The sequence below is a fragment of the Macrosteles quadrilineatus genome, unplaced genomic scaffold (genome assembly GCF_028750875.1).
Source record: "Macrosteles quadrilineatus isolate MER2022 unplaced genomic scaffold, UCM_ALF_1.0 Scaffold_9__3_contigs__length_116548681, whole genome shotgun sequence".
Classification (NCBI taxonomy): domain Eukaryota; kingdom Metazoa; phylum Arthropoda; class Insecta; order Hemiptera; family Cicadellidae; genus Macrosteles; species Macrosteles quadrilineatus.
This window is the reverse complement of record NW_026542602.1, coordinates 12,149,449-12,176,340: the sequence shown is the minus strand read 5'-3', so window position 1 is coordinate 12,176,340 and position 26,892 is coordinate 12,149,449. Positions and strand designations below refer to the sequence as shown.

General features: G+C 34.1%; 1 protein-coding gene across 1 annotated transcript; it reads right to left on the bottom strand.

The window, feature by feature from the left end:
• Positions 1-2,915: 2,915 nt before the first annotated feature.
• LOC129002491 (protein disulfide-isomerase-like) lies at positions 2,916-24,698 on the bottom strand. Its single transcript, XM_054430335.1, has 10 exons — positions 24,456-24,698; positions 21,800-21,997; positions 15,716-15,849; positions 8,974-9,111; positions 8,262-8,492; positions 7,353-7,553; positions 6,668-6,838; positions 5,297-5,425; positions 4,568-4,651; positions 2,916-3,856 (listed from the first exon to the last, which is right to left on the bottom strand). The coding sequence occupies exons 1-10, from the start codon at positions 24,601-24,603 to the stop codon at positions 3,800-3,802; spliced, it is 1,491 nt and encodes a 496-aa protein (XP_054286310.1). The 5' UTR covers positions 24,604-24,698; the 3' UTR covers positions 2,916-3,799.
• Between the last annotated feature and the right edge of the window lie 2,194 nt (positions 24,699-26,892).

The following is a 26,892-nucleotide window of genomic DNA, read 5'->3' as shown; positions in this document are numbered from 1 at the left end:
GATGGCAGAACAAAATTCTAGTAGTTAGCTAAACCTGAAAAAATAACTTCAGGATCCTAGTTGTTTGTATAGAATATGTATACCTTACATTTTTAAATCTAGGAATATATTGTGTCAGTTAAGAGTGGCAAATGGGATGCGCATCCGCAGAAGAACCCTTCCCCGCCACTGTGGTTTTGGTTATTTATTTCAAACAGTACATTATTTCAAACTTTATTTCATTTTATTACATCTGCTATTCATTAAATGAATTGTTTCCAAATGGCAAATTTGTTAGATGTATGTGATATAACTCTAGATTTATGAACTACACAAATCTACCTATCAGCTAGAATTTTTTTAACTTTGTCCTGCTAACATTTAACTACCTACTGTTAAAAATGTACAAATCAAATATACTGTGACATCACAGTAAAAAAACTGTAAACAGTAAAAAGGGAAGAAAACTACATAATAGGAAAATGTTCACTGTAAATAAAACACCAATAGTGTTTACTGTAGTATATTATCTAGGGCTAAGAAGTAGTTTTAAGTAAAACTATTAATTTATTAATTCTATATCAATGTTATATATTGACAAGCACTTTTATTTACTAGTGCTGTATTTGTTTTTATAGAGGAGTTTAATGATAGTATGTTTCTAGTAAAATTTTTATTTGCAAAAACTTTGTCGATAATTAAAAGGTTTCTTGGTTAAGTAATAGGTAAAATAAGAATTATCTTGAAATTTTGGGTTGCATTGGTTTAAGTAAGGGATGTCTGTCCTGTGTTCTTGTACGATAAAAAGTTTCTATTAACAGCTATTTGACAATGTAACAAACATGTCAATTAATTATATAGATCTACATTTAGGCCCACCTTCTAAAATAAATTGACAAATTACTCAGCAAAACAAATTTATAAGACACTCTAAAGGAACACGGTCACTGTTTCATCTTGTCATATGTATGTCATATATATAAAAATGCTCATCATAAGAATAATGTATACAATATATTTTTTTTATGTATATATCACTTCAAACAGAGGGAGTGTGGTCCAACATATAGTTTGTGAGCTGTCTCTCGACGTCCAATATAAACTATTTGGCTGTTTCATGACGTCCGAAAGAACAGTAATTGCAAGAAACATTATTCTTTCTACAAGCTTTGGACATCATGGGATTGGTGATCGTGCGACAGCGCACATCATACTATTAAAAACTTAGCAGTAGCAGTACGTCCAAAGCCGCTGCCAGTTGTACAACGTCCATTAGCTCAGCGCTATCGCAAGACGTCCAGAGCTCCTTTGGGTTATTATTCAATAATGATGGTAAAACAGTTTTCACAGTGTGCAGGCGCTCTGGACGTCGTGGGACAGCGCTGAGTTATTGCATGTCGTGCAACTGGAACTTTTTAAAAGGTGTAAAGTGTGCTGTTTCACGACCAATCTAATGACGTCCAGAGCTTGTAGAAGGTCTTTTTTTATTGCAGTTACAGTACTTTTGGACATGATGAGATTTGGACGTTATGCAACAGTCCAATATTTTATATCGGACGTTGTGAGACATCTCAAGAATTATATTCCGGAAGTCGTGACATAGACTTATATCATTGGACATCATGACACTTGGACGTTGTACAATGCATCCCAAACACATTGACTAAATTATCCTCAATAATAGCTCAAAGTTCCTATAACTAAATTACTTGGTTTACCCCTTCAACGTGTGTTTATTGATGGTCAAAGGAAAGGATATGGTAATCGGTTTTATGACAAAAGTTTTGGGGCCAAATGCATGGTATATTAAGTTAGTTTATTAGGTTTTGAAAACTGTATTAGGAAGGCAACAATTCCTAAAGTAAAGATAGGTGAGTAGATGTTATCTCATATTTCAAAAAAATAAACTGTTATTTCAGTATTATTCTTGAAAATATGTACAACTAACAACTTAAAAGTATCTAAATTCATTGTTTAGCTGTTACAAAGTTTAAAGGTTGACTACCATTTAAGAACGGTCGGAGGTGTGCAATATACTAAAAATAATATTGCAATTTGGTAGTGAATTATTGAAGTATCCATTTGTAATTATTTAACATTAAAATCTGATCAAACAATTCAATCTTTCTTTGATGTTTAATTTCCCCAATCCAGTAATTATCTCTTTCAGCGTCAATGTCGGTTTATGTCAAATTCAACCAACAAATCAAAAGAATATGTTTAGCTTTAGCTAGTGAAAAATAGCCTTACATCTACATGTGCAGCTAAGTGACAAACCTGAATGGCAAGGGGCTTTGGTTCTGCTTTCAAAGCTAAGAGTTGTTGATTTATGATTATTAGATCTTTAAAGACATCCCAAGCCGAGAGTCAAATTCACCGTCTCTCTCTGGCCTGGAGACAGCTCAGTAAATCAGGAGTTAAAATCACATCATGGTCCTCACATTTTGATGGAAGAGATGCATCTTCTGTAATCAATAGCGGACAGGGATGTAATGTGACAGGGTGTATTCTTTTAAAATTGCACATTTGGTTGGCCATTTTAGCTACTTTTGACCTATGGCTGCTATCTAATTGTGTATCCAAGCAAAGAAATGTTATCAGTTTATTTTTGAGTGAAAATATGTGCTAAATATAAGCACAATAAATTATCGCAGCATATTTATTGACCATGGAACCTAATAGGGTATATTATGTAGGTTGGTCTACAATAGTGTATGTTAAAAGTGCACCAATGTCCAATACCACCACTAATATCTAGATATTAAATTTGAAATACTAAACTGCATATATTACTTTCTTTTATTCTTTATGGACATACATAGTACATATCTTTACCAATTAAACTTGAAAGAGTAAAGACTAGCCTGATTATAATTAGTACTACTATTGTATACTACAAAATTCTACGGGTTTTCTGAAAGTAAAACAATCAGAACTTAATTAAAAAAAGATTTTATTTCAGAAATTATTTGGATACAGCATCACAGTTTTTGATGTATTTAAGTTATTAACAAAACCATAAACTATTTATAACAGTAAAACAGATCTCGAAATCTTTATGGCATTAACATTATTACAGAATATAATCCAAAACATTAATTATACTGAAATACAAAACTATAAATTAATAAGTAAAAAATATTCTACTCAATCGAAATGCACCATCTTGAGTAGAGGTCTGTAGGATTGAAATTGTACAGTAACGAAACATGCAATTATCAACTTATCAAGTAAAATAATCTTAAAATATATTTTGCTGCGGAAGACAATTAGGAATAAATACAACACCCTGCTAAGTGTTACAAAACAGTGGGACATTCATAAGAAAACCATGCGTAAACTACAAAAACTAAAAATCAAGAATCTCAATTCTTCCAAGCAGGTACAAATAATTCGTGATGTCACTCAAATTTGTACTACATAAATAACCGACCTTTTAGATCACACAAAACAAAATAAACCTACAGACCTCTTTGAACCGATCACCCTGGTCTAGTTAACTTGTGCTTTTTACAAAATTAGAAGTGTACCAAGACAAACGCTCACACACCCACACGATAAAAATAGTTTGGAGTACAATTATAACTGTATGAAAAAATATAATTTTTAAAAATTCACGGTTATCCTAAACATTGGAATGAATTATTTGGAACTATGGAGTATCCTGTACATCCTTCTCGGAACGATCGTTCGTTGCAACCGTAACTAAATGTTGGGAGTCATCCGTCACTCTCGAGTCCAAATTTAACACAACCACAACAACGTTCTGTAAGTTTATGTACAAGTATGTTTAGTCTCAGGCAGTCGCTGGCAGAGCTGCTTACAGCTCGTCCTTCTTGGGAAGGTCGTCGTCTTCATCCTCCTCCTCAGCCTCAGCCTGGAACAACATTACATTTTTTACAAACAGCACATTACAGTAGAACCTTTAGAATCCAACTGTTTTTGTCTAATATTTGTGCCTACCAACATTGCAAAGTCTCAACACAACTCACTAGATGTTCATCATTACAATAATTGTAGCATTACAATGTAATTTTAGTTTTCCAAAATGTGTGATAATATTACAAGTTAATACATCTCACTCAATAATTTTATGGTTTATCTGATTACAAGCCTTTGGAATAGCATATTACAAATAAATGTCATCCTTTTTTAATCCAATTTCCACTCCGAATAGATCTAATGCAGCAAGACAAAGTTAAGTTACAATACACAGTTAACAGAGGACATGAAATATCTAAACCGAAGCCATACAGACATTCTGATATGAACAACAAACAAGGGTGCATATTGTGAACATAGAAAAATGACTTTTATAAATTAATGGCACAGCTTATTGTAAAAAAACTTAATTGTCAATATTTGATATTGTTGTTTGGTATTGTCATTATTTTGATCTACTATTGCCCACAGTATGGATGACAGTAATAAAACAAAATAGTTAGGTTTACATAGACACATATCATCTGTACATCAACTGTAATAGGATTGACGCCATAAACTATAACCTATTATTTATTTTTGGTAATTGTAAAATCAAATCCTTGAATCTATATGTTAGTTGAAGGTAAGCAGTAATGATAGTTACCTGGCCTGGAGCACCCTCCACTCCACCACTGTTGATGAAAGCAGTCAGTCCCTTTAATGTTCTCTCTCCACTGTACTCAATAGCCTGTGAACAAACACAAACTCTCAGTAAAACATGTAAAACATGCAGTTAGAAACATGTAACATGCTTAGTGAACATAGCCTATGCATTGGCCTGGTAATTTCTATATTGTCTGACAATGAAAAAAGGAATGAGCTTGGCTTTTACTAGTCAATAGTGAAACAGCAGTCAGTTTTATGCAATAAAAATTCAACAATTAAATTCACTAAAATCTGATGACAAATATTTGTTTTAAGTCTAAATGATATCCGGTCAAGGTGAGGAAGCAGGAGGACTTCATTTTCTACTTTGTCAGATATTAGGTGGATATTTATTTACTCATGGTTGGTTTCAACAGCCGCTTAGGCATGACTCAGGTGCTCACACATGCAAGCTGCTTTGTAATCAAAAGTGTTTGTCTAGCACTGTTGATTTTTTATTCCTTTTATTGTTCAGTCACAATACTGTAGTTTACTAACATTGCAGATATGTTGTGTGGTTTTAATACACAACTGTTCAAAGCTTCTGACAGTTCCTGAAAAGGTTAACCAGAGAGAGTCCATTGTAAATTTAAATTATCTTCGACACAGCTAACGACGCTTAAAAATCAAACCTACTACAAATTGAAACACTTTAAAATTAATCTGTTTGATTAAAGTCAAAACTTACCTTATTGTCTCCCTTGGTGTACAGCTTGAGTGTGGGGAAGCTGGTGATCTTGGTGTGCTCAAGCTCGTTGGCCGTGGAGTCAATCTTGGCAATCACAACATCGTCTCTGCTCTCAAATTCTTTTCCCAACTGAAAAATTGAAGAAAAACACAAATATAAATTTATCCAACAAGGTATTTTTCTACTTTGGAAGTAGATATTTTTATAAATCAAAAATCAAATCAAATCATGTTTATTAGTACATAAACGTACAGGGTAACTAGTGTAATATTCATTTTACTAGTTAACTCTTCTAGTAACATGTAGATATTCAATGTCGATATTCATTTTATTCGTTAACTATTCTAGTAACAGGTGGAGCGTGTGGGGTGAGAAATCTCGATCCACGGAACCGGCACAAATGGGACGGGGAAGGAATCTTCCTTCCATGCCAACAGCCTTGCTTCAGTGTGAGCTCAGCCTCGCACGGGACACGTAGTGTCTGATTGCCGCTTAATTCTCCAATTTTACACTTCAAACCAGTATAATTCGTTATCAGATCTGATTATTTTATCGGTGGTGGGGACTTTCCAAATTTAGTGTAGTGTGGGATTTTGGAATTAGTGAAATAGAATAGAATAATGATGGTTACTGTACTGAAGCATTGTGGAAGGAACCTAACCTCATAATTGTGTTTGACGCCTTTGGTGCGATATTTTTTATGGTACACCCAGGTTTTTTACCCTTGCTTTTTCCCTCCGGCCTGCTAGCAGTTTTGTTTAGTGCTCATCTGTCAAGTTCTTGTAAGACAACGTCCACATTGACTGGACCGTATTAGGCTTACATGCTACAATATGCCTCTCATTTGGATGAAACTAAATTTAAAAGTTTTTGCGGACTCAACTAGCAGCGCATTAGCTGTTCCCACCACCGGTCATGGCTGGCCATCGCGCAACCGCACTAAACGTGTTGCAAGTTCAGTTCACTCCAATCTTCAGCTTTTAACTGACATTCCTCTACAACCTACTTGGGTCATCTACAATCACTTTATTGTAGACTGAATAGTCCTAAATTAGGAGGAAATATCAGTGTTATGTTTTTAGACCTTTTATTGGGTATGTATTGGGTATATGCTGATATAGATCTAATTTTCTTAGCTATGAACTCCATCTCTTTTGAAATTAATTCCACATAATGAAAGCTAAAAAGCTGGGATGGGTGCCCAAACATTTCTTTCTTTAATATTCTTAAGTTTATTCCTATTTCTTCACAATTTAAAATAAACAGTTGTTGTAAAGGGCTGTCTAAGTAATTAAGGTGAATGATAAGTTGAAGGTGATTCTTTCTTCTTTGGGATTAACCCCTTAGTCATAGTTGTAATGTATCACTTACATCATCGTAGATGGGAGAGAGCTGCTTGCAGTGTCCACACCAAGGAGCGTAGAACTCTACCAAGACCAGCTTGTCCTTGTTGAACACAATCTCGTCAAAGTTGGTGGCAACCAGGGTCTTGACAGGCTTGGCGTCCCAGTCATCAGGCAGATCCTGGCTGAGCAGATGTTGCTGCAACAAACAAACAATTAATTGTCATCCCTAAATTCAGATACTTATACCAGTACAACTACAGGACAAAAATATGAAAAAAATCAACCAAACTTGATATGCTAAAAATATTTTACATTTTACTTAATTATAGGCATAACATATCCTCTGATTTGTGGAAAAATAATCAATACATTTTCAGCTATAGAGCCTAATTTTGTTCAGTCTAAAGTGTATGCTTTAATTAACTTTGGTCCTATCAGAAATCAGATTGAACTCATTTATGATGTTATTAGGTTGTTTTGTTCCCTCTAATGGACTCATTAGGACATTCTTCCAAATTGTTTGTTGTAGCCTCAACTGCCTAATAAGTCTGATCTATACAAGTCTATATGATAATGTGGGAATCATAAAATATTCAAATTAATCCATCTTAATGCTACACTTTACAACCTTTAAGTTTTAAACAACTCAACTTATAAATGAATCATATAATCCCTAAATTTTTGGATTCTAGTCACATGTCTCAACCAACCTTGAGTTTTCCTTCAAGGAAGTCTTGTACAAAGCTCTTAATGTTGTCAGACTCCAGTTCCGCATTGGCAGGTTTGTACTTGGCCATGTCTTCTTCCAACTTGATGATTCTCATTGAGGGAACCTCGTCCTTCTTCATGCCGAAGAACTCAAGGATTCTTCCATGGTCTTCCTCATCAGCGTTGATGGAAACAAACAGGATCTGCAAATGAAAAAAGTGTAGTAAAAAGTGCAAAATAACTTATGTACCTGTTGCTCGGAATCAAACACTTGTCAAGTATGAATGGTGACGGTATAAATAATGGCAAAGAACTTTACCCTTGTGGCAGCACAGGGAAAAATGAGAGACATTCCGGTCGGCTTTCTCCTTGTCAAAATGCTTCGCTGTACAGGCAACACAGGTCGGTGCCAGAGGGCTAATTGTAAAATAAAAGTCATCTCGGGATAGTGTCAGGGCGCATTTGTAGCCCAATAGATAAGGTTGCTCAGATGCTGACTGCCACTGTTTTATTGCTGATGATGTAGTTCTATTATAGGGCCACTGCATTTTGGTTGCGGTTGTTTTCATAATGACACAGCCCCGCTACGTTTTATTGCCCGTCGAGAGGCATTTTCGAGGAAAAAATGCAATACACTTTAAACTGTTACCAAACTAAAATATTTTAATTGTAAATTGTAATGATGTAACATATCAAATAGGCCTTTACCAAACTAAGAATTCATGAAGTTGCAATGCAATAAGTTGGCCTATACCTGTTGAGCCAAATAGACTCTATATTTCCTTGCAAAAAATGTTTGGTTATTTGAACCTTCCTTAAGATATTTAGAATGGAGATTGTAATGAACTCAACTTGTGTTTCTAAATGCCAAAAACCAAAATGAATGATCAGGCTACATAACAGCCAAGTACCTGGTCTCTGAAGGGCGCGGCCACATTCTTGGCGTTGACGAGCAGGTCCTCGTAGTGTCCAGCAGCCTTGCTGAGGAACAACAACAGGTGGCTCTTGATGTCTCCGCCAAAGATCTTCTGGGCCGTGTCATGGTTGAACTCTACCACCAGAGGCAAGGACTCTGTCTGTACAAACTTCTTGACAGCGTCCACCTCAGCCTTGCCTTCGTACACTGACTTGCCATCATCAAACTGAAACAAAAACACAAGAGGTCAAGACACTTTCATAAATGAACCAAATCTAAAATGAATTAGTAAAAAATAAGACGGATCAATTTTGATCTTGTTAAGTTTGTTTTACAGTAGACACTGGGTTATACATCATGCATCGAACTCTACCTGCATATGATCAAATACTATAAAATCAAACACATGTGGTAATGCTGTACACCGTAGCTGGTATCATATACCAAAAAGTTATTTAAATTGCACACGTCCTTCCAAGACTTTAGTCACGGAATTTAAATTTTGCAGGTAATGTTGGCATTCACAAGTTGTTGATTTTATTCTGCTGCTTATATATTAAAATGGTTTATTCAACGGCCATCAAATTAAAAAATAACACCTCTGATGCTACTTGATTTTACTGAACTTTAATTGTTACTATATGTGACAAAATGCTGATAAGAAATCCAGGGTCACAACACATTGGTAGGATATTCAAGAAGATTACCTTCTTGAACAGGACAATTTGTTCATCCTCGATGCCGTGCTCCTTTGCAAAGTCTGCGTTGGAGGTGATGGCAAACACATAGTCGTCCAATGCGTCAGCCACTCCGTTGAAAGCCTTGGCCAAGTCTGAGCTGTCATCCTGTCAAGACAATACAAATTAATTCTTCGCACAATATTAGTTAAATTATCAACTTGAGCCGGGTTTTCCTAGGTGCGGAATGCGGAATAGCAATTTAACATGGCATTTCGTTGCGTTTTTTAGGAAAACAGTATCATCAAATTACCTGAGACAAGAGGCTCTCCGCGTTTCGCACCTAGGTAAAACCGGCTTTAGATTGTGCATTATTTAAAAATGTGTTAGTAGGTTTAAAATAGCCTACGAGTGTTAGTTAATTCTATAAAGAATTTGTTAATCGTAAACGTCCAACAAGTACGTTATTTCATGGTTCACTAACCTGACTGAGAGAGCCTTTACCTACAAACATGATTTAATTTTTAAGATAGGACAATTTCCAAAGTTGCAGTGACTATGTACAGCTATTCTTTTACTTCAAATTACATTGACTCAGTTTCGTGCAGATATATACAAAGAGCGGTTTCCATGAAATTAAGATGATTTTTAACAACTTTAGTAACACTGAACCACATTCCCGTCAATATTTTTAAAAACTATCAAATTTGTACAATGGCTTCCAAATCCTAAAACTATCAACAATGGCCTTTCTTTCCTTTTTTTAAATAACTCTACTGGCCTTCTGGCCTTGTATTTAGAAATGAATAAGGATTCTTAAAATAGAAAATGAGGAAATTTTCATGACTGTACTTTGTTTGATTTAGCCTTCAACACATCTGGCTTGGCAATGTGCCATTTATCATTGCTTTGTGATACAATTAAAGGAATCATTTGTAAATGTAAAGGAATCTTTGTTTATGTTGTTAGTGGTTAGTGCATAAAAAGCAGAATTTTCAGTTACAAAATTCATGACATTAATTTTAAAAATCCACAGAATAAAAAAATTTTGGCTTGAAAGCTAAATATATTTTAACTCAAAAGAATTATTTTGAATCTATAGCTTTCAAATAGGCCTATGTATTTAGTACAATATGGCAGAAAAATTTGTGTAGCCTATCACTTTAAGTATTTAATGTGTGATTCACTTTACAAATACCTAACCAATCAGTCACAACAAAACACTAACAATAATGAAGCAAATCATTATTTTCATAATTTTATTGCAAATTATACAGTTTGTAATTTAAAATTCTTCTTTATATTTGGAATTAATTGATAGAATGTTCCCATAAACTTTACACTGTATAACAAAGTAACAAAAGAATGTTATATCTGTGTCAAATAACAACCAAAATTTTTAAATTTGAATATTCCAATGAATGTTTTAATTTGACTGGATCTTCAACTTTTCTGCCTCAGAATAGGAATTCAGATTTGAACTGCGTCTGGCTATAAATTAAAATGAGCTATTAGTAAAATAACTAGCAACAAATATACAGGATATTTGTTAGAAATTGTGTATAAATATACTAATAATGATGTTTATTTTCAAAAACAACTCGAGCCCTGAATTAGAATGGAGTCTTTTAAATGTTACGGATGTACTGTAAAACATGGCTTGTAAGTTGTAAGCGTATTAAGGGGATATGCCTCCTTCTAAGACTTTTTTAAAATTATTTATTTTAAATGGCTTTTGTGGGTTTATTCTGTTTCTATTTTACCAAATTAGAGGATTTATATATAGAAATAATGTTATCCAAATCAATTTTTGGTCACTTTGGGGTAAATTTCAAAATTGTAAGAATTTTTTTTTAAATTTCAGTTTTGAATAACTTTTTTGTTTATCAACATAATGTAAAAAAGTAAACATATTTTACTTTCCCACATAACAATGAACATTTATGTGTATTGAAACTATGGTAACTCAACAAATGCAGCTTTAGTAGACCTTTTTACAATAATATGAAAAATGTTACACGAAAAGATCAGATTTTTAATGTAAAACATAAGATTTTATAGGAATAAATTATTGCAGGATGTTCTCTATACACACAAACCTTCTAAATACTATTAAGAACGTCTGGTAAAAATTTCATTGAAAAATAATAAGTAGTTTTAAAGTTATTCAAACTTACGTAAATGTAGTAAATGAAAAAACGTAGTTTTGAGAAAACGCCGTTTAAAGTTTTCTTTCTACTTATTGTTGCTAGGCGCAACGTCTTCAATTTTATTATAAAAATCACTGAAAAAATTCTCCAAATCAAATAAAACTTTGCATACATGTTCAGTAATAATTAAGGAATAAAAATTTGTCACTTTTGAAAAAAGTCAAAATATTTTATAAAATGGCCTATAGATGGAGGCACATCCCCTTAATGTTCACCTATGATTTATGTAAAAATTGGAAAGTTATTAAAAAGTCCTTTAAAATGTTCAAAGTAGGTTATATAATGTCAATTTCCAGCTTTTTTATTTGTTGGGAACAATTTACAAAAGAAACGTGTAGGCCTATAAAATTAAGCGTTTTTATACTAAACTGTTTTATTTATATCACACAACATTCTGCCTAATCTAAACATATAAACGTAATGTTTGAATCCCCAGTATTTGATTATTACTTAAGTTTTCTTTTTTTATTAAACTCAGTAAACTACTGTACATATTAAAATGGTGAAGACGTTGAAAACTAGGATTTGCAAATATTTTACGTAGGCAGTTCTAAGTAAATATCGTGATTGTACTTTTATAAATAGAACAAAACATTTACAAGTGCCAAAGTATCCAATACAGCTTGTAGCCAAATGACAGTCAAGTGACACCCAATTCCCACTTCACATTCAAACAATAATGACCAACAACCAGGTTCAGTTGAAACAGTGTACAAATGAGTTGATCTAAGAATGAATATTTATTTGTCAACCTACCAATAGTTTGTTGCATGTAGTACCCTACAGAGCTGTTTATGAAATTTTGGGGAAATATCATTTTATTTATAAGAAGCTATACAACTGAATACAATAAATGAATGTATACTGGTACAATCAATCTGAAATATGTTACTAGTTACTACTTGTAGGCAGAAAAAAATAATATAAAAGTCTTTTAATTCTTGAATCACTGTCAAACAATGTTTCTTCCACAATACAAGAATATGGTATGATTTATGATTAAATCTTAATATACTTGAGTTCAATACAAAATCTAATTTCAGAGTAGAAATCAATAACACATTTCACCGATGGTGTTTTAGGCTTAGGCCAATCTAAATCTCAAAATGAAATGTTGCAACAATCCTACAAATAAACTAGGTATTAATTGTCATCCCTATTATTTCTTACCCTAAAATAAATTTATAAACAAATTGTAAATCTTTGTCAAATTATTCCCTCAAAAAATGTTTTCCAAAGTTCTCAATATTCTCGACCCATGAATAAAAGTTCAGTGAATTCAATTGTAGTTGACTTTGAACTCCAGACGGTTTCCCAAGGTAACATAATTTACAGGTTTGAACATGGTGGCGGCATTCACCGCTTATCTGTAAAGCAAATATACTTGTTCCCACAGAAGATGACAGCAATCAGGACATATCGAGCCAGGGCAATAAATAGTCTGATAACTGATAACACTAGTTTCCTCTGTACAAAAGATATTCTGAGTAATGAAGTTTATTTCATGTATCGCTCCACATTAAATAATGTTTCCTTGTTATATCTTTGATTATATTACAATGAATGGCACTAGGAAACTGATACAGTGGAAACAATATATTTGACTGGAATAAAAAAAGGGCCCACTTTATGAAATGCTACAATGGGAGCTATTGAGGGTAACACAGGTTTGAAATTAAGACATAAATTCATTTACCACTCCCTAAAAACAAATCCCTATCAACAACTCTTAGTTTAAAAATATTTTCAAAAATAAATATTTTTACTACCAACTCAAACTTGGAACAACTTGAAAATACTTACCTAATAGAAATAATTGTCCAGGAAAATATTGAAAATTTCCACAAATATATCTTATTAACCCAATAAGATGTTTAAATACAATTACAGTTTTCAAAATTGTCAAATATATGACTTATTGTAAAGCAAAAGTTTTTAGGAGACGTAGGAATTGGCTAACTCAGGAACTCGCTAACTCGGTCGTGTGGCGGAACTGGCTAACTCTGGAACTGGCTAACCGTCTCAGTCAGGAATTGGCTAACTCCGGAACCCGCTAACTCGATTTTGTCTCGCGGCGGAATTCGCTAACTCTGGAAGTCGCTAACCCGGCCGCGCCCACTGCTCGGAGCGTTGCCAACCTTGTACGACAAAATAATCGTACACTGCCGTATTTCAAAATGTCAGTGTCTATAAAGATACAGTAAATGTTATTTTTTTGTTATCAATTCCACTTTTAACAGATAACTAGCCCAAAGTAATTAAAAGACAATTAAAAAATCATGAAAAAGTGTTTTTTATTAAACTGTACAATGGCCAGTTAAATGTTTATGATTTCGATCTTAAATATAAATGTCATCAGTATAAAAGAAAATAATAGAATATGAAAAATATTCAAAATTTAGTTTAATTGGTAATTAATAATTAAACCTCTACGAAAATAAGCTAAAATACACGCAAGTTCTTAAACACGGAAAACAGATTTAATTGTAATGTCGTAATAAACCAAAACCATTAATTAATACAGTCATCAACCATCGTAACTTTCATAATTAATTCATAGATTTTAAATTAAATGTTCGTCGTTGAACCGTCCATCTTACGTGTACAAATATGATGACATATACTAAGTTTTTATCTAGGCGTAATAGTTTGAACCAAAGCATTGTAGGCCTACTAGTAAATAGTTGCCTAATTCTAAAATGTGTTGAATTTTTTAGCAATAATGTTACATGTTTTAAAACAGTTTTTAGATTGTACACCTAAGCACCACTAGTAAAAAATAGGAGAAGATATAATATTCATATAATAAAACGTGACAGGGTTATTTTAATTCACGATTTTTAATAAACTAATTGACGGATTTTCCTGATTTGAGTGTTGGGTTTCCTTTATATTGCTTTCACAAACGATATAAACTATACCAAGCCATTGCTCGGTTCACCGTTTCCCAGTACTGAGCTACACAATAGACAATAGCTTTGTTTTTGGATAAGATAGAATCAGCCTGGAAAAAAACTCCAGACTTTTAAAAAGTAAGCCTACTGAAAGACGTAAAATTAATATTAATTCAACAAAATTAAGAGGATGACCCGGGTTCTACACTAATAGCCTACGATAAAAGAAATTTACAAGTTGTATTTATGCATAGACTAACTTTTAATGCAATCCATGAATACATTAGGCCTACCACTTTATAATGTATTGATAAATATTTATTTAAATTCAATAGCTCTATTTAAAAATACATAACCACTACAATGTAATTCTGTAATGAAGTTTAAAGTGTAAATTTTATTATGATTTATGATTTAAGGTTACTACAAACCCAGTATATAAAATACGAACTCAAAAATTTTATTTGCAGAAGTTCACAAAATGGTATTTACCTTCGAATAAAAGAAACAAATGGCGGACTACGAAAATAGATATTTCATAACATGTAATAGATCCAAATTAAATGTGCATTTTTATCTTTTTCATACCAATAAGCTACTATTTAAGTAAGAATCCCACATATAAAACATACTCCCTTATATTAGTACATTTCTCATCCTTATGGATGATCTGAAGACAGTTGTATTGTTATATAGTTTTGTCCGGTGCACTGTCTTTAGAGGTCGTGTTTTGTTTACAATTGTTTCTTGTTTTCAGTAATTTAAAACCTCGTTTAACCAAATAAAACGTTCTAATCACAACTAATAACACGTCCCCAAGTTATATAACCAAACAGTAAGGAAGAAATCATGAAGTTAACTATAAAATAATAGAAACACAATTTTGTCGACACTAGCGATCAGTGTCACCGGACATGAACTAGACACGAAAAACGAGCTTCAAAGTTTACAATGGGATGTAAAGTTTACTTGTGTTGGTAAGTCTATGGTAAGACTATAATGCATTTTCCACCCTAATAATCATAAGAACTTCTCTGTGGTTAAACATACTTCTAAATATATTTATTTTATCGACTACGTTGCTCTTACTCCTAATTAATCGTAGGATACGACATTATGGTGCCGATACGATATAGGTACTACACTTTCGGCAACACTGGCCAAAAATATTCGTGCTTGGCTCCCATTGGACGGCCCGCGAGGCTTCTGATTGGGAGTTAGCGAGTTCCGCCGAGGGACCGAGTTAGCGACTTCCGTACGAGGACGGAATTCGCTAACCCGGCTCTAGAGCGGGTTAGCGGGTTCCGGAGTTAGCCAATTCCGAAACCGAACAAGTTAGCGAGTTCCTCTCATCGACCAAATTTGAAGATAGGGCATTTAACATGGGGTTAGCGAGTTCCAGAGTTAGCCAATTCCGCGGACCCGTTTTTAGCATCATTTATGCCTGAGACACACTCCATGATCAACATTACATAACAACCAAACACTTTATTGTAAGAAATCAAATATTTGTCTGTACTCAAACATTCAATCATTTATCTTTTGCTCTGTTTAAATATTACTTAATCCTTTGAGACACATAATATAATGTAGCAAAATCGCTACTCGTTTCAGGAAATCAACGATTCCTAATATAACAGACAAAATAGGCTTGTTAACAAGGATTACCTTGAAGAATCCAACGATAGTGACATCAGCGCTGTCAACGAAAGCCTTAGCATCTTCCAGGCTCTCAATGACCTTGGCTGGTGGTCCAGTCTTCTTAGTCAGCCATGACACAATGTCGTTGGCAGAACGTCCTCCTATAACATATCATCAATTTGTGCAATAATATGTTATGTTTAAAATCACATTGAATCTCTCACATCAGATGGATTCTCTGATGATATTCTTGTAGGCATTGCTCACGGGGAGCTGTAAACATAACTGAAAGAAAGGCCTGAAAGCTCACGTGTGGAAGCCCAACAGAAGAATTATACAATTAAAATCCCAGAAGAAACTAATTCTGAGCCAACAAAAGGGGAATTCAGCAAACTAGTAGGGCTGTTAAACAGGACATTACTCCATTAAAGAAGCACAGCTGATTTTGTACAACGGGCCCAGCTCTAGTCTGAAGAAGGTTGCATTTCCTAGAAAAGGCGACCACGAGGCTAAAGGAAAAAATAAATGAGTGTTTCTACAGTTGTTAGGATTCACTAAGAGCCTAAGGTTGATGGACTAAGTTGAGAGGTGATACACCTCAAGGCCAAAAGACCAAAGTAGCATGACCTAACTACTAAAATAATCATGGTAACATTCAAGCATATTCTTTAACATAGTTCAAATACATCATTATCAACAATGTTTATTCTATGGTTGTAATCAGCATTTCTTTATTAACACATTGATAAGTTGAACAGTGAAAAACAGATTTACACAACAAAAATTTAAGTTACTGACGTCTTCTTCAAGGCTTTATAGAATATCAGTAGGAAATCAACCATCTAAATATTTTTTTATAAAATAAAAAAATTACAATTATAAAATATTTTTAGAAACTAATACAATTTAGGATATTACCATATTTGGGCCGGTCAAAGTCAAAGTGGTGTAAGTCAAAAATCATAGTTTTGAGATAAACGGTTTTATTTACAAAATTGTCGTACGTCAAAGTAGTTTGGATTTTGGAGGAAATTTTTTGACACATGGTACAGACCATATGTTATTACCTCCCTAAATTAAGAATGTACAAAAATAATTGTTTATTTAAAATTTATTAGTGTTTAAAAAAACTTACACCACTTTGCCTTAAATAATTTGTGCATTTTGATATTCATTCTCATTAAAGTATATGTTCACAACAATGGTCTAAGTCAGACTTACACCACTTTACCTGAAAGGGTGACTTAGTTCACTTTTACTTTTAAATCTTTGTGCTTATGAATTTAAAAAAAATAGATGAAAAAATATGACTTACACCATTTTGCTAAAAAAATAAAATGGATCAGAGTAATTGAGTTTAATGAGCAATAAAAGTCAATATTGTTACAAAGATTTTTTTTATTAACACAATTTGTTACTAAAATTTAAAATTGTCCTCAAAGTGCTTCATAGAAATGTCCTCAATTATTTTCAACATGTTATATGCCATCGTCCTCTTCGTCATTCACTTGTTCTAGAGGACCAATGTCCTCGACACTATCACTGGCAATCAAACACTGGTAATAAGCATGATAAATTGGTGGTATGTAGGGCAACAGCTCTGTCATGTTTTGTTTTTTCCCTTTGTCACTGGTAGAGGTGCTTCATAGAGGCATGGCCAATTAGACCAGATACCTGTTCAGAGAAATAAGGCTTTTTCTTTTTATGATTTGACCAGACAAGAGAAACACTGTTAAAAGGTACATCTTCTTGTATTGCTTCCTTATAGAACAGTTTGAAAGGTTCTTCCCTTAAAAACCTTATCCATTGAGTTTTTAACCAACTAAATTTGCCTTTATCCTCATTTTTAGTTCTCTGGGTCACTGCATTACATAGCTTTTGCTGATTTAAACTCCTCACGTGTCATAGAAGTTACATGGAATTTGTTTTTGGTTTGTTTTTGGAAGTTGTGTGACCAGACCAGCTGTAAGTAACTAGTTCCAAACACAGTGGTGTAAGTCAGACTTGGGCCACTTTGCTTACTTCACATAAGTCATGTGTTTATACCAAAAAAGAGACATAATGTTGTAAGGCATAGTGGAGTAAGTCAGACTTGGATCACTTTGCTTTGAAACAGTTTCATACCAACACAATGTGGAACAGTAAAGTGCTGCCTCCTAGTGACGCTAGAAATGAACTATGACTTAGCTCATTGTGCCAAAAGATGAATCAGTGAACAAGGAATCAAAATATGGACTTGACTCATTTTTGCCAAAAATTGACTTACACCACTTTGACTTTGACCGGCCCATTTATGGACAGCCTCTCAACCTTCAACGTCTTTAATTTCAATAAACTATTTTTAGCCAGCACAAATAAATACAAAATGGCCTACAAGTATTGTTAACAATTAGGCGTACTACATTTTACAATTTATTAATTTAAGTAATTTTTAACAACCTTTTATTTAAAGTATCTAACTAGGAATTAAGCTAGCGCGATGAGTATTGTAACGAGTATGAATGTGGTATGAGTTGCAATAATGAGTTGTATAATGGGGACACATCAACACCATGTCGTAAAACATGGCAGAGTACACCTGCACAGGTGTTAATATCCACACCACATGTGCAGAACACAAATAGAACATAACTGACAACAAACTTGTAATGTTACATACATACTAGTATCTCGCATTCGTAAATGTAGTTACATGTATTAAGCTTACACAGAAATGTTTAAATGATGAAAACTTTTTGTAGCCTACCTGATGCTATTCTAATTTTGAGTATGAAGTGGTGTAGCTAATCACAATCACAGTTTTAGAATAGCAAAATCAAGTTACTTGTGTTCATCTAGATTGTAGGGCCTACTATAAATATAAGACAATGATTAATTGTCACACCACTAGTAATTAACTACACCTATAGAGCCCTAGGCGTTATTTGTAATCATGAGCGCCTTGAAATCGCAACAAACCTGCAGACTAGGCAAATTTCCATTTACCTGGCTGGATCTCAACTCAAAATATTCCCTTAAAATTGTCAGATTCATTTCCAATTTAAATACATGAATTTTAATCAGTATTTAACTGAAAAATCAGCTGCTACGGGGAAAAAATAATGAGTGGGATTTTAATAAAATATTGATAGCTTAGAATAAAATAAACAAATTTGCCAAATTTCATTAAAATGTATCCGTAAGCAAGCAAACAAAAACTGTTTATTTATTCTCAATAAGAATAACATAGAAACATTTACAGTTTTTTAGCCAATTTACCTATATAGGGAAGTAGATAGGCCTATTACCGTCACAGTAAAGGCGGTTTCACACTGGCGTCCGTGGACGATTTCTTCGTCCGCGGACGGATGCAAAAATAAATCGTTGCCCATGTTATCAGATGGGACCGTTCACACCGCGCATTGATACGTAGCGTCCATCCCCGGACGCAGAAATTCATCCGTGGACGAACTGGCGGAATCGCTCCAGGAGCGATTTTTCTAAAACGTCCGCGGACGTCCACGCTCTCCCGCATGCGCACTGAGCACCAAACCATGATTAGGGCAGCGCGGCATCTGTCCCTCACCTCAGTGTTAATTGTATACATTCATATATTCATATATACTCAGTTGTTTTCATATATTTAACTTAACTTAACCTAAAACTATAGTACTGTGCTACTGTTGCCTATTTTACATATTTTTCAGTAATTATAATGTTTGTTAAAGGGTATATATTTTTTTTAATTTCAATAATTTCTATTTCATTATTAAACAATTTGTTGTAATAAGTTTTACTCTCATGGTTTTTCCAACAATTATGTTGTTTCAAAATATCGTTGTATGATTTTTAACGACCTATCAATTAATTGATTCCACAGCTGAAACTGCATTGATGTACGGTACCTATAGTATTATATATATACGAAAAATCGTGCCCACCCTTAAGCACATGAGACAATGTGAGATTGCTTTTCCATATTACCATTGCTCGGTACATTTATTTATTTAACAATCCCAAATAATAGATAAAAAATCATCAATAAAAAGTCGCTCATTAGAATTCTAGAGTTTTCTCGGTTTTCTTTATTTCACCATCCATAATTTTCAACACCTCTTCAAACTGATTGGGCGTTAATCTAAAGTATGTTGAGAATCTGTCTTCATCTTGCTCCAGATCATTCATTAGGTGATGGAATTCACAAAATCGCTACCGCTTGCTGTTAATCGGATAAACCCACTTTCTCATTTTTGATAATGAGTACAATAGTTCAACCTCGTTGTCACTATCATCACTACTGTACTTGAATCAAGCCACGGAACAGAAAATCCGGGTTGACACCATGGGACAGAAGGCTCAGACATTTTGCACACCTCCACTAAGTTGTAAGAGGAAGTAGGCCTATGTTTAATCTATGATTGTAGTAGGAATGGCCAACTTCCCAATGCGCATGCGTAAATGAGTGGACGTTTGAAACGTAGCTCGCAATGTGAAGGGGCGTAGCATCCATCCCAATCATTTCATCCGTCCGCGGACGAAATTATCGTCCATGGACGCCAGTGTGAAACCGCCTAGGCCCGGGGCCGATTTACTTTTTCATTTTGATGTCCTCAGAGGCCAAAAACACTATTCGTTCAAATTGTTATAAGTCTATAATGTATATAGGCAAATATCACACCTACGGTAATTGGCCTAGCTACTTCTCTATAGGGAAACTACATGGGAACATTAACATGACATGGAAAATCGCCATAAAAAATCAAAATTTAAAAAATTAAAAACACCTGGAGATACCATCGATTTAACACCTAAGTTAAATATCAAATTTTATCAAAACCGGACTACAGGTCTGGTCTGTAGCTCTGTACACATCCACACACACAGATCACTTTGAAAATCACTTTTTTGGGTTGTGGGGGGGGGGGTTGAAACAGATATATATCCACTCTTAGTTTTTGACGAAAAAATACTTTCTCCTTATAGGCTACTATGTATAGGGAGAGAAAGTAAAAATGTAGGCCTATGACTAACCTTCTTGCAAGCAGCGGGAGATTTAATAATTTTTAACATTTTCTAAACACACAGCTAAGAAGTAGAAATCGGCTACAGAGATGCAAAAGGCCCAATTCTGTTCACAAATGATGCAAGTAAGAGGAATGCTGTCTCGTGCAGCTTAGAGGCAAACTCCAGAGGTTTACTATATCGTTCAAATTTATTTAAAAAACACCTTTTGTAACAATGAAACAAAAAACATTCAATGGCTTCAAAATACTACAGTAGTAGTCATACTACTTTAGAAGGAACTTGAGAGTCCACACTACAACAATGATATAACCTATGCCTACTTACTTCCACACACTTCAAGGGAGTGTTAAAATATATTCAAGTCCCTGAAAATGGGTGTCTTCCCAGACAAATGCAAAATTAGCTTGAGATCTATTACAAAAATTTACACAAATTACACACACTTGCAAGCATAAGAAATAAGGCTGATAACTTAGTGAAAAATGCAATAACAAATACCACAAAATCAGAGATTTTTTGTTCTGCGTGCACAAAAAGTTGAATTAACAAAACCACATGAGTTACTGGTTTATAAAAAGTGGGAACAAATCACATGGTAGTGGTAGGTTTTTAAATTCTAAGGGCCTAGCCTAATTAGTTTTTGTTTGTTTGATAAACTTACAAAGATTTTTATTTTAGTAATTATATTTAGGGTTTTAAAATGTTATCATTTTTCTTGTTTGAGATGACAAAACTCAATAAAAGTTATAAAATAGGTGGCCATGGGATTCAATATCTTGATATCACCTGAAAATACAATTCACCTGAAAATTTTATAAAGGCACAGACAAAACTAACTAAAATCATTTTAAACTTGTGTTTTCCAAATAAAAATTCAAGGGTTGTTATTTAGGTAGCTTATCGGATTTCCCCTCCTCACTCTGAAAATAGCAGGACCGTTAAAATTGAATAAGTTAATGGGAAACCAAACTAGCCTAAATCGAACATAAGTTACTGTGTCTCCATTAAGAAATGTTCAAGTAGGTCTACTTTAGGTAGGTTGACATAATTTAAAACCCAAAGCCTTTCGGTTTTACTAAGTTAAAATAATCACGTAAGCTTACTTACCGCTGTATGGGACAGGGTTGCTATTCTTGAAGAACTTGAGAGTTGGATAACCTCTCACTCCATGCTCTTCGGACAGTTCAGGCTCTTGGGTGGCGTCAACCTTGGCTAGTCTTATTGGTGAACCAGCCTTCTTCAAGCTTTCAGCAGCTTTGACGTACTCGGGGGCCAGTGCTTTACAGTGACCACACCATGGTGCATCTAAAAATACACATTTTGAAAATCAAGTCAGCCTGTCTACTAAAATGCAATAGGTAAGCTAATCTGACTGATAGAGGGATTAACAAACAATATTTTTTACAGTTAAGAGTTAAGTTAGGCCTAGTCTATGGATCAATTATATATATATAGATCAATTATAGCCTAGAACACTGTTCTAAACTAACCTAACCAAACTTGCTGTAACTTAACATTTCGAAATTCAATCTTAGGCTATGACAGAAAAAAAGGCAATCAATATTTTCATTCGATATTAGGGGAAGAAGTCAAGACTTAATGAGGGGAGTTAAGCAACAGTTCAGCCGTAGTAGATGAAGTAAAAGGATAAATGTCACTGGTGTCAACCGAGTGATCAATTCAAATGCAACTATAAGCCTAGGTTAAAAAATGTACCTAGGCTATCAACCCAATCTGTAAATAGATCTCTGACGTTTCTGGGGCCTAAGTTTTAGTGATTCTCATACCCACTGAGGGATAAGTCTGTTGGGCCTAATGACAAAAGAGCCATGTTTAAACACAAAGCCAGTTAAGTTAGCTTCAGGTACCGGTAACCGTAAGTTAAACTTAGAGGCAAGTAACCTCCATGGACTGGACTCTTGTAACCGCCAGCTTAAAGGCACGATTAGTGTCAGGAAAACGTTCCACCAGCTTAAATGCCATACAAAAGACTTTCTATTCCCTAAAACTTTTTTTTATTTTTTTTTTCAAAATCAGTATTCTAGAACTACCTGACATTCGAGCAATATTTGAGTATAGGCCTTAAGCCTATTTAGCATAGGCCTACTGTGTTTGCTTGGGTTTTCTTAACTTAGGTTAAGTTTTTAACTTAGTGATTGTAGCCTATATGTAATGTGGAAAGCGGGACCTCTTGTCGGGAATTTTTGATTTTGAGTTATATGCTATATTTGCATTCCTTATCTAGGGTTACGATTTATTTTGTTAAAGTTATAGGACTTCAAAATTTTGTTATGGAAAAAAGTCATTTCATGAGAAAAACTAGGCCTAGGCCTATTGTGAAAATTTCAAATGTGCATGAAAAGTTTTTTTTATTTATAAAAAACATATTTGGTATTAAAAAAAACTGATAATTTCCTCTTTAGAGGCAATACAAATTTTTGTCTTAACTCATTGTAACTTAGTTTTCATTTAAATAGCCTAAGTTAGGCTATTTGTTTTATCGAAGCATGTCGTAAAACTCGCACTTCAGAAAAGGGACCTCTTTTCGGCCATATGCTATTTCTCCATAAGATAAGAAAAGATACCGTAACTGTCGGGACCGCAAAATTTATGAGATATTTTGTTTGTTCTCCTTAAACTGAATTTGTTGTAGGCCATTTCTCTGTAGAATGCAGGACAATCCATTTTTTGAACTTAAGTCTGTTTATAAATTAGAAATTAGAATGCTAATAATGCCTATTAGAAATTTGAGACCGCTTGTTGTTATGGCGAAATAACATTGAGTGACAAGAGGTCCCTATTCTCAGACCATGCAGAGGCTAGAAAAATTATTTATTTTGACATTTTGACCTATTACATCTTCAATTTGATAATTTAACCGATACCGTAACTTACTGTCCTGTTACATGTTAAGTGAGGTACAATAACAATTGGTAAAAAAAAACAAATACTTATTCAATATTTTTGACCTTACATTAAGTAAATCGGCCGTACTGAAAATGTTGCATCGCCGACAAGAGGCCCCTTTTCAATTTTCACATCACATATGTTAGGCTATATTGACAATTAGCCTAAGTTTAGGCTACCTATATATTTTGACGATGCCCATTGCATTTGTACTGTACAGTGCTTAAAGGAAAATAAAATCTCATTTCATATAGCCTACAGTAGGCCTAGACTCCCTCTTAAGCGGACACCTTTTAACAGGACATCGGTTTAACCGGACTACACTAGGTAGAAGTGACATCTCTTTATCCGCACATCGGTTAACCGGACTGGATGGACAGGAAGTGGGCGGTACTGGAATAACTGTACTCGTGGGAAAGATTTGAGACCAGTGATTATGTGTCTAAATACAATGCTCTCTTAATTTTAAGTCAAATACCCTAGCCTACTGTATAGAGTATGCATTTAAACGGTCTGTTTTAACGAGATTTTGAGGATGTCGGTTTAACCAGAATAACCGTTATCAGGAGGCCGAGGGAATCTAAGTTACTGTACTTGTACTAGTAAGAACCTGTTGAGTTTTTCTGATCTAGATGTCCTAAGTCTCTAAGTTAAGTTTCTTTGTTAATTATTTCAAAGAAGCCAGTCCATGAAATCAGTTCTAAGCCTAAGTTAAGCCCTATTTGCACCACTTCAATTTTAAAATCTTTGATCCCACAAAATAATTGACGGACAACTGGACGAATCCCTTGGTATAAAATTAATAGACTAGGACAACATCCTCTTAAGATAAAAAAGAGAAACTAGGCCTACTTACAAAATTCCACCAGCAGAAACTCATTCTCCGAAAGGGCCTGTTGGAAATTAGCTTTAGTCAGAACTAGAACTCCTTCATCTTCTGTTATTTCTGCATAAATGTTTCCAATTAAACATAAAACAACAAGAGTAACAACCCTTAACACCATGATGATGAGATGAAGCGAACAGTTAACTACCAACGAAACGACCGCCGGCAAAAAACTCTGACGCCGAAATGGGAAGAGAAGAGATGAGTGTAGCGCTGTGCTTGTCTGACAGAACGTGGCAACGACAACCACAACGTCAACTCGTGTTGAATGCTGATTGGGTTGCTATCGTAGGCCAAAGTCAAACGCGGCACTATGGGTTGCAGTGCATTAAATGGTGAATTTTTCCTGGCAAAAAAATCTAACTATGATAATTTTTATGATTTGGACTGACTTATACGTTCGATAAGTTTTTACTATATATTAAGATAATTTTTAATAGTGAGCACCTCTCTAACAGACATACTTATGACTTGAGTATTAAACAATGAATGTACACTCGTACAGTAACAAAACAACAAGCACGGCTGCCTTGATTTCTGGTCTTAATTTTCGTTGGCGCGTATTACCATAGATTAAATATACTCACTTAAACCACAGAAAACGTACTACTATTAAACTAAACTCGTCGACTTAAAAAAAAAATGTTCAAGTAGACCATAAAACTCTCATATCTTACAATTAATTGTCATTATCGACGTTTATTGTTTTACCATTATTATAATTTATCATACAGAATTAATTCCACGTACGTTATTATAATTTATCATACAGATAAATTTCTTATCGTCTTATTTTAATATATAACAAGAGGTTCTACCCGCTAATTCACGGGTGTACAGAAGCATATCTTTTTGTCTATGACAGAAGCCACCATTAAATTAATTTAATCAACTTCGATTTGATATTTTATTTAAAGGGCCCAAGTTCGAGAAATTGTCATCTGAAAGGATGTTAAAAGCAGTGGAACCTTCATACCTTACGTCCTAAGGTGGCCGAGGTGGGTACGGCTGTACCTGAACTCGCCACTCTCTTTCACGACGTCTTTAATACTTTAATACAATACTTTTCAATGAAATGGTGACTGTTAAAGATCGGTGACAACCTCTTGGAACGAACAACATACATGGTTTGTTAATCTCATATTCATTGTGTTTAGAACACTTTTAATCACTCACTTGTAACAAACAGCTAGAAAAAGCTTCACTGTCCATTCACCGCACCTCTTTTAAGAACATGAAAGTAAATAATAAAATAAGTAAACAAAAATGTAAACAAACAAACTATATTGTCAATTGCATTGACCAGCTGTTGTTTACTAAATTAATCGAATAATGTTAACTTCCAAAACATGCAAGGCGTAGCCCTTTGGAAATCAGCCTGTGGGGGCAGGCTCAAGGAGTTCGTCCATGTCAATACTTTTCGGCAAATCTACACACTCTAAGCTTCATTTTGATATGCCATATGCCTATATTTTTATTTGTTAAATGGCCTTAACCGTTAACATAAAATTTGATTGTATCACTTTAATAATATAATAGATATTTTGTTTGCATACGTTGAGTTTAAATTGCGTGCATACGTTTTGTGTGTTAAGTTGTTTTATTTGAGTTGTTGTTGGCTCAGTCGGTAGCGTCACGGACTTCGGGCCCAAGGCAGCGATGTCGTGGGTTCGGATCATGGTCACTGGTGCCACTAACATTTATCAGTACATTTCACCTTCGTACTGCACCGGCTCACTCCTTGCTTTGCTGTAAACGTTCCAGTTCCACGTACGAGCGTTAGTCTATGTGGTCGGGCAAATGCAAGGTTAAAAGAGGCCGCCAACCTCTTAAAAAAAGTATTAGTTTATTTGACTTTTTCCATGTGTCATGTTCACGGAAATAAAGCATTTCATTTCATTTAAGTGATAATTGATAATTGTGTGCCATTATTACTTATTTTGCATGCTGTATGTCCTAAAACCTTTTACTTGTTTACTTTTAGTCGATTGAATCTGACTTGTGCTTCCACCAATGTTAAGGGGATTGTTATCATCTTTGTTGTTATAAAACTGTTGCGTAAAAAGCCTACAATAAGAGTGCGATAAAAAGTACTAATTTAAGCAATAAAGAAAAGCATTTTGGTGTTAAATCAGTCACGAATTTACCATATTTTTAAGGATAATTTGTAAAAGATACATCCTAAATACAAATATCATAATATAAATAACGTTTAAATAAATAACCATGGAAATTTCCATTTAGAGTAAAAAAGTAATATTTGTACATGTTATCACGACTAACATAATATTATTAAAGAGCTCTGTTGTATTGATGTTAGGGATACCACTTGAATGCCAATTCACCATTGAATGTTTCCTCGCTGTCCTTACTTTTCTATGGTTACCAGTACCTTTATTTTAGGGAT

Bases quoted from the DNA above. Each gene is read 5' to 3' on its own strand.
- LOC129002491 (XM_054430335.1), bottom strand. From the start codon at position 24,603: ATGGTGTTAAGGGTTGTTACTCTTGTTGTTTTATGTTTAATTGGAAAC. The intron at 5,426-6,667 runs GTAAGTGATACA...TCAATTTTTCAG, and splicing joins TCTCTCCCATCTACGATGAT to TTGGGAAAAGAATTTGAGAG. The intron at 4,652-5,296 runs GTAAGTTTTGAC...GTTTGTTCACAG, and splicing joins ACACCAAGGGAGACAATAAG to GCTATTGAGTACAGTGGAGA.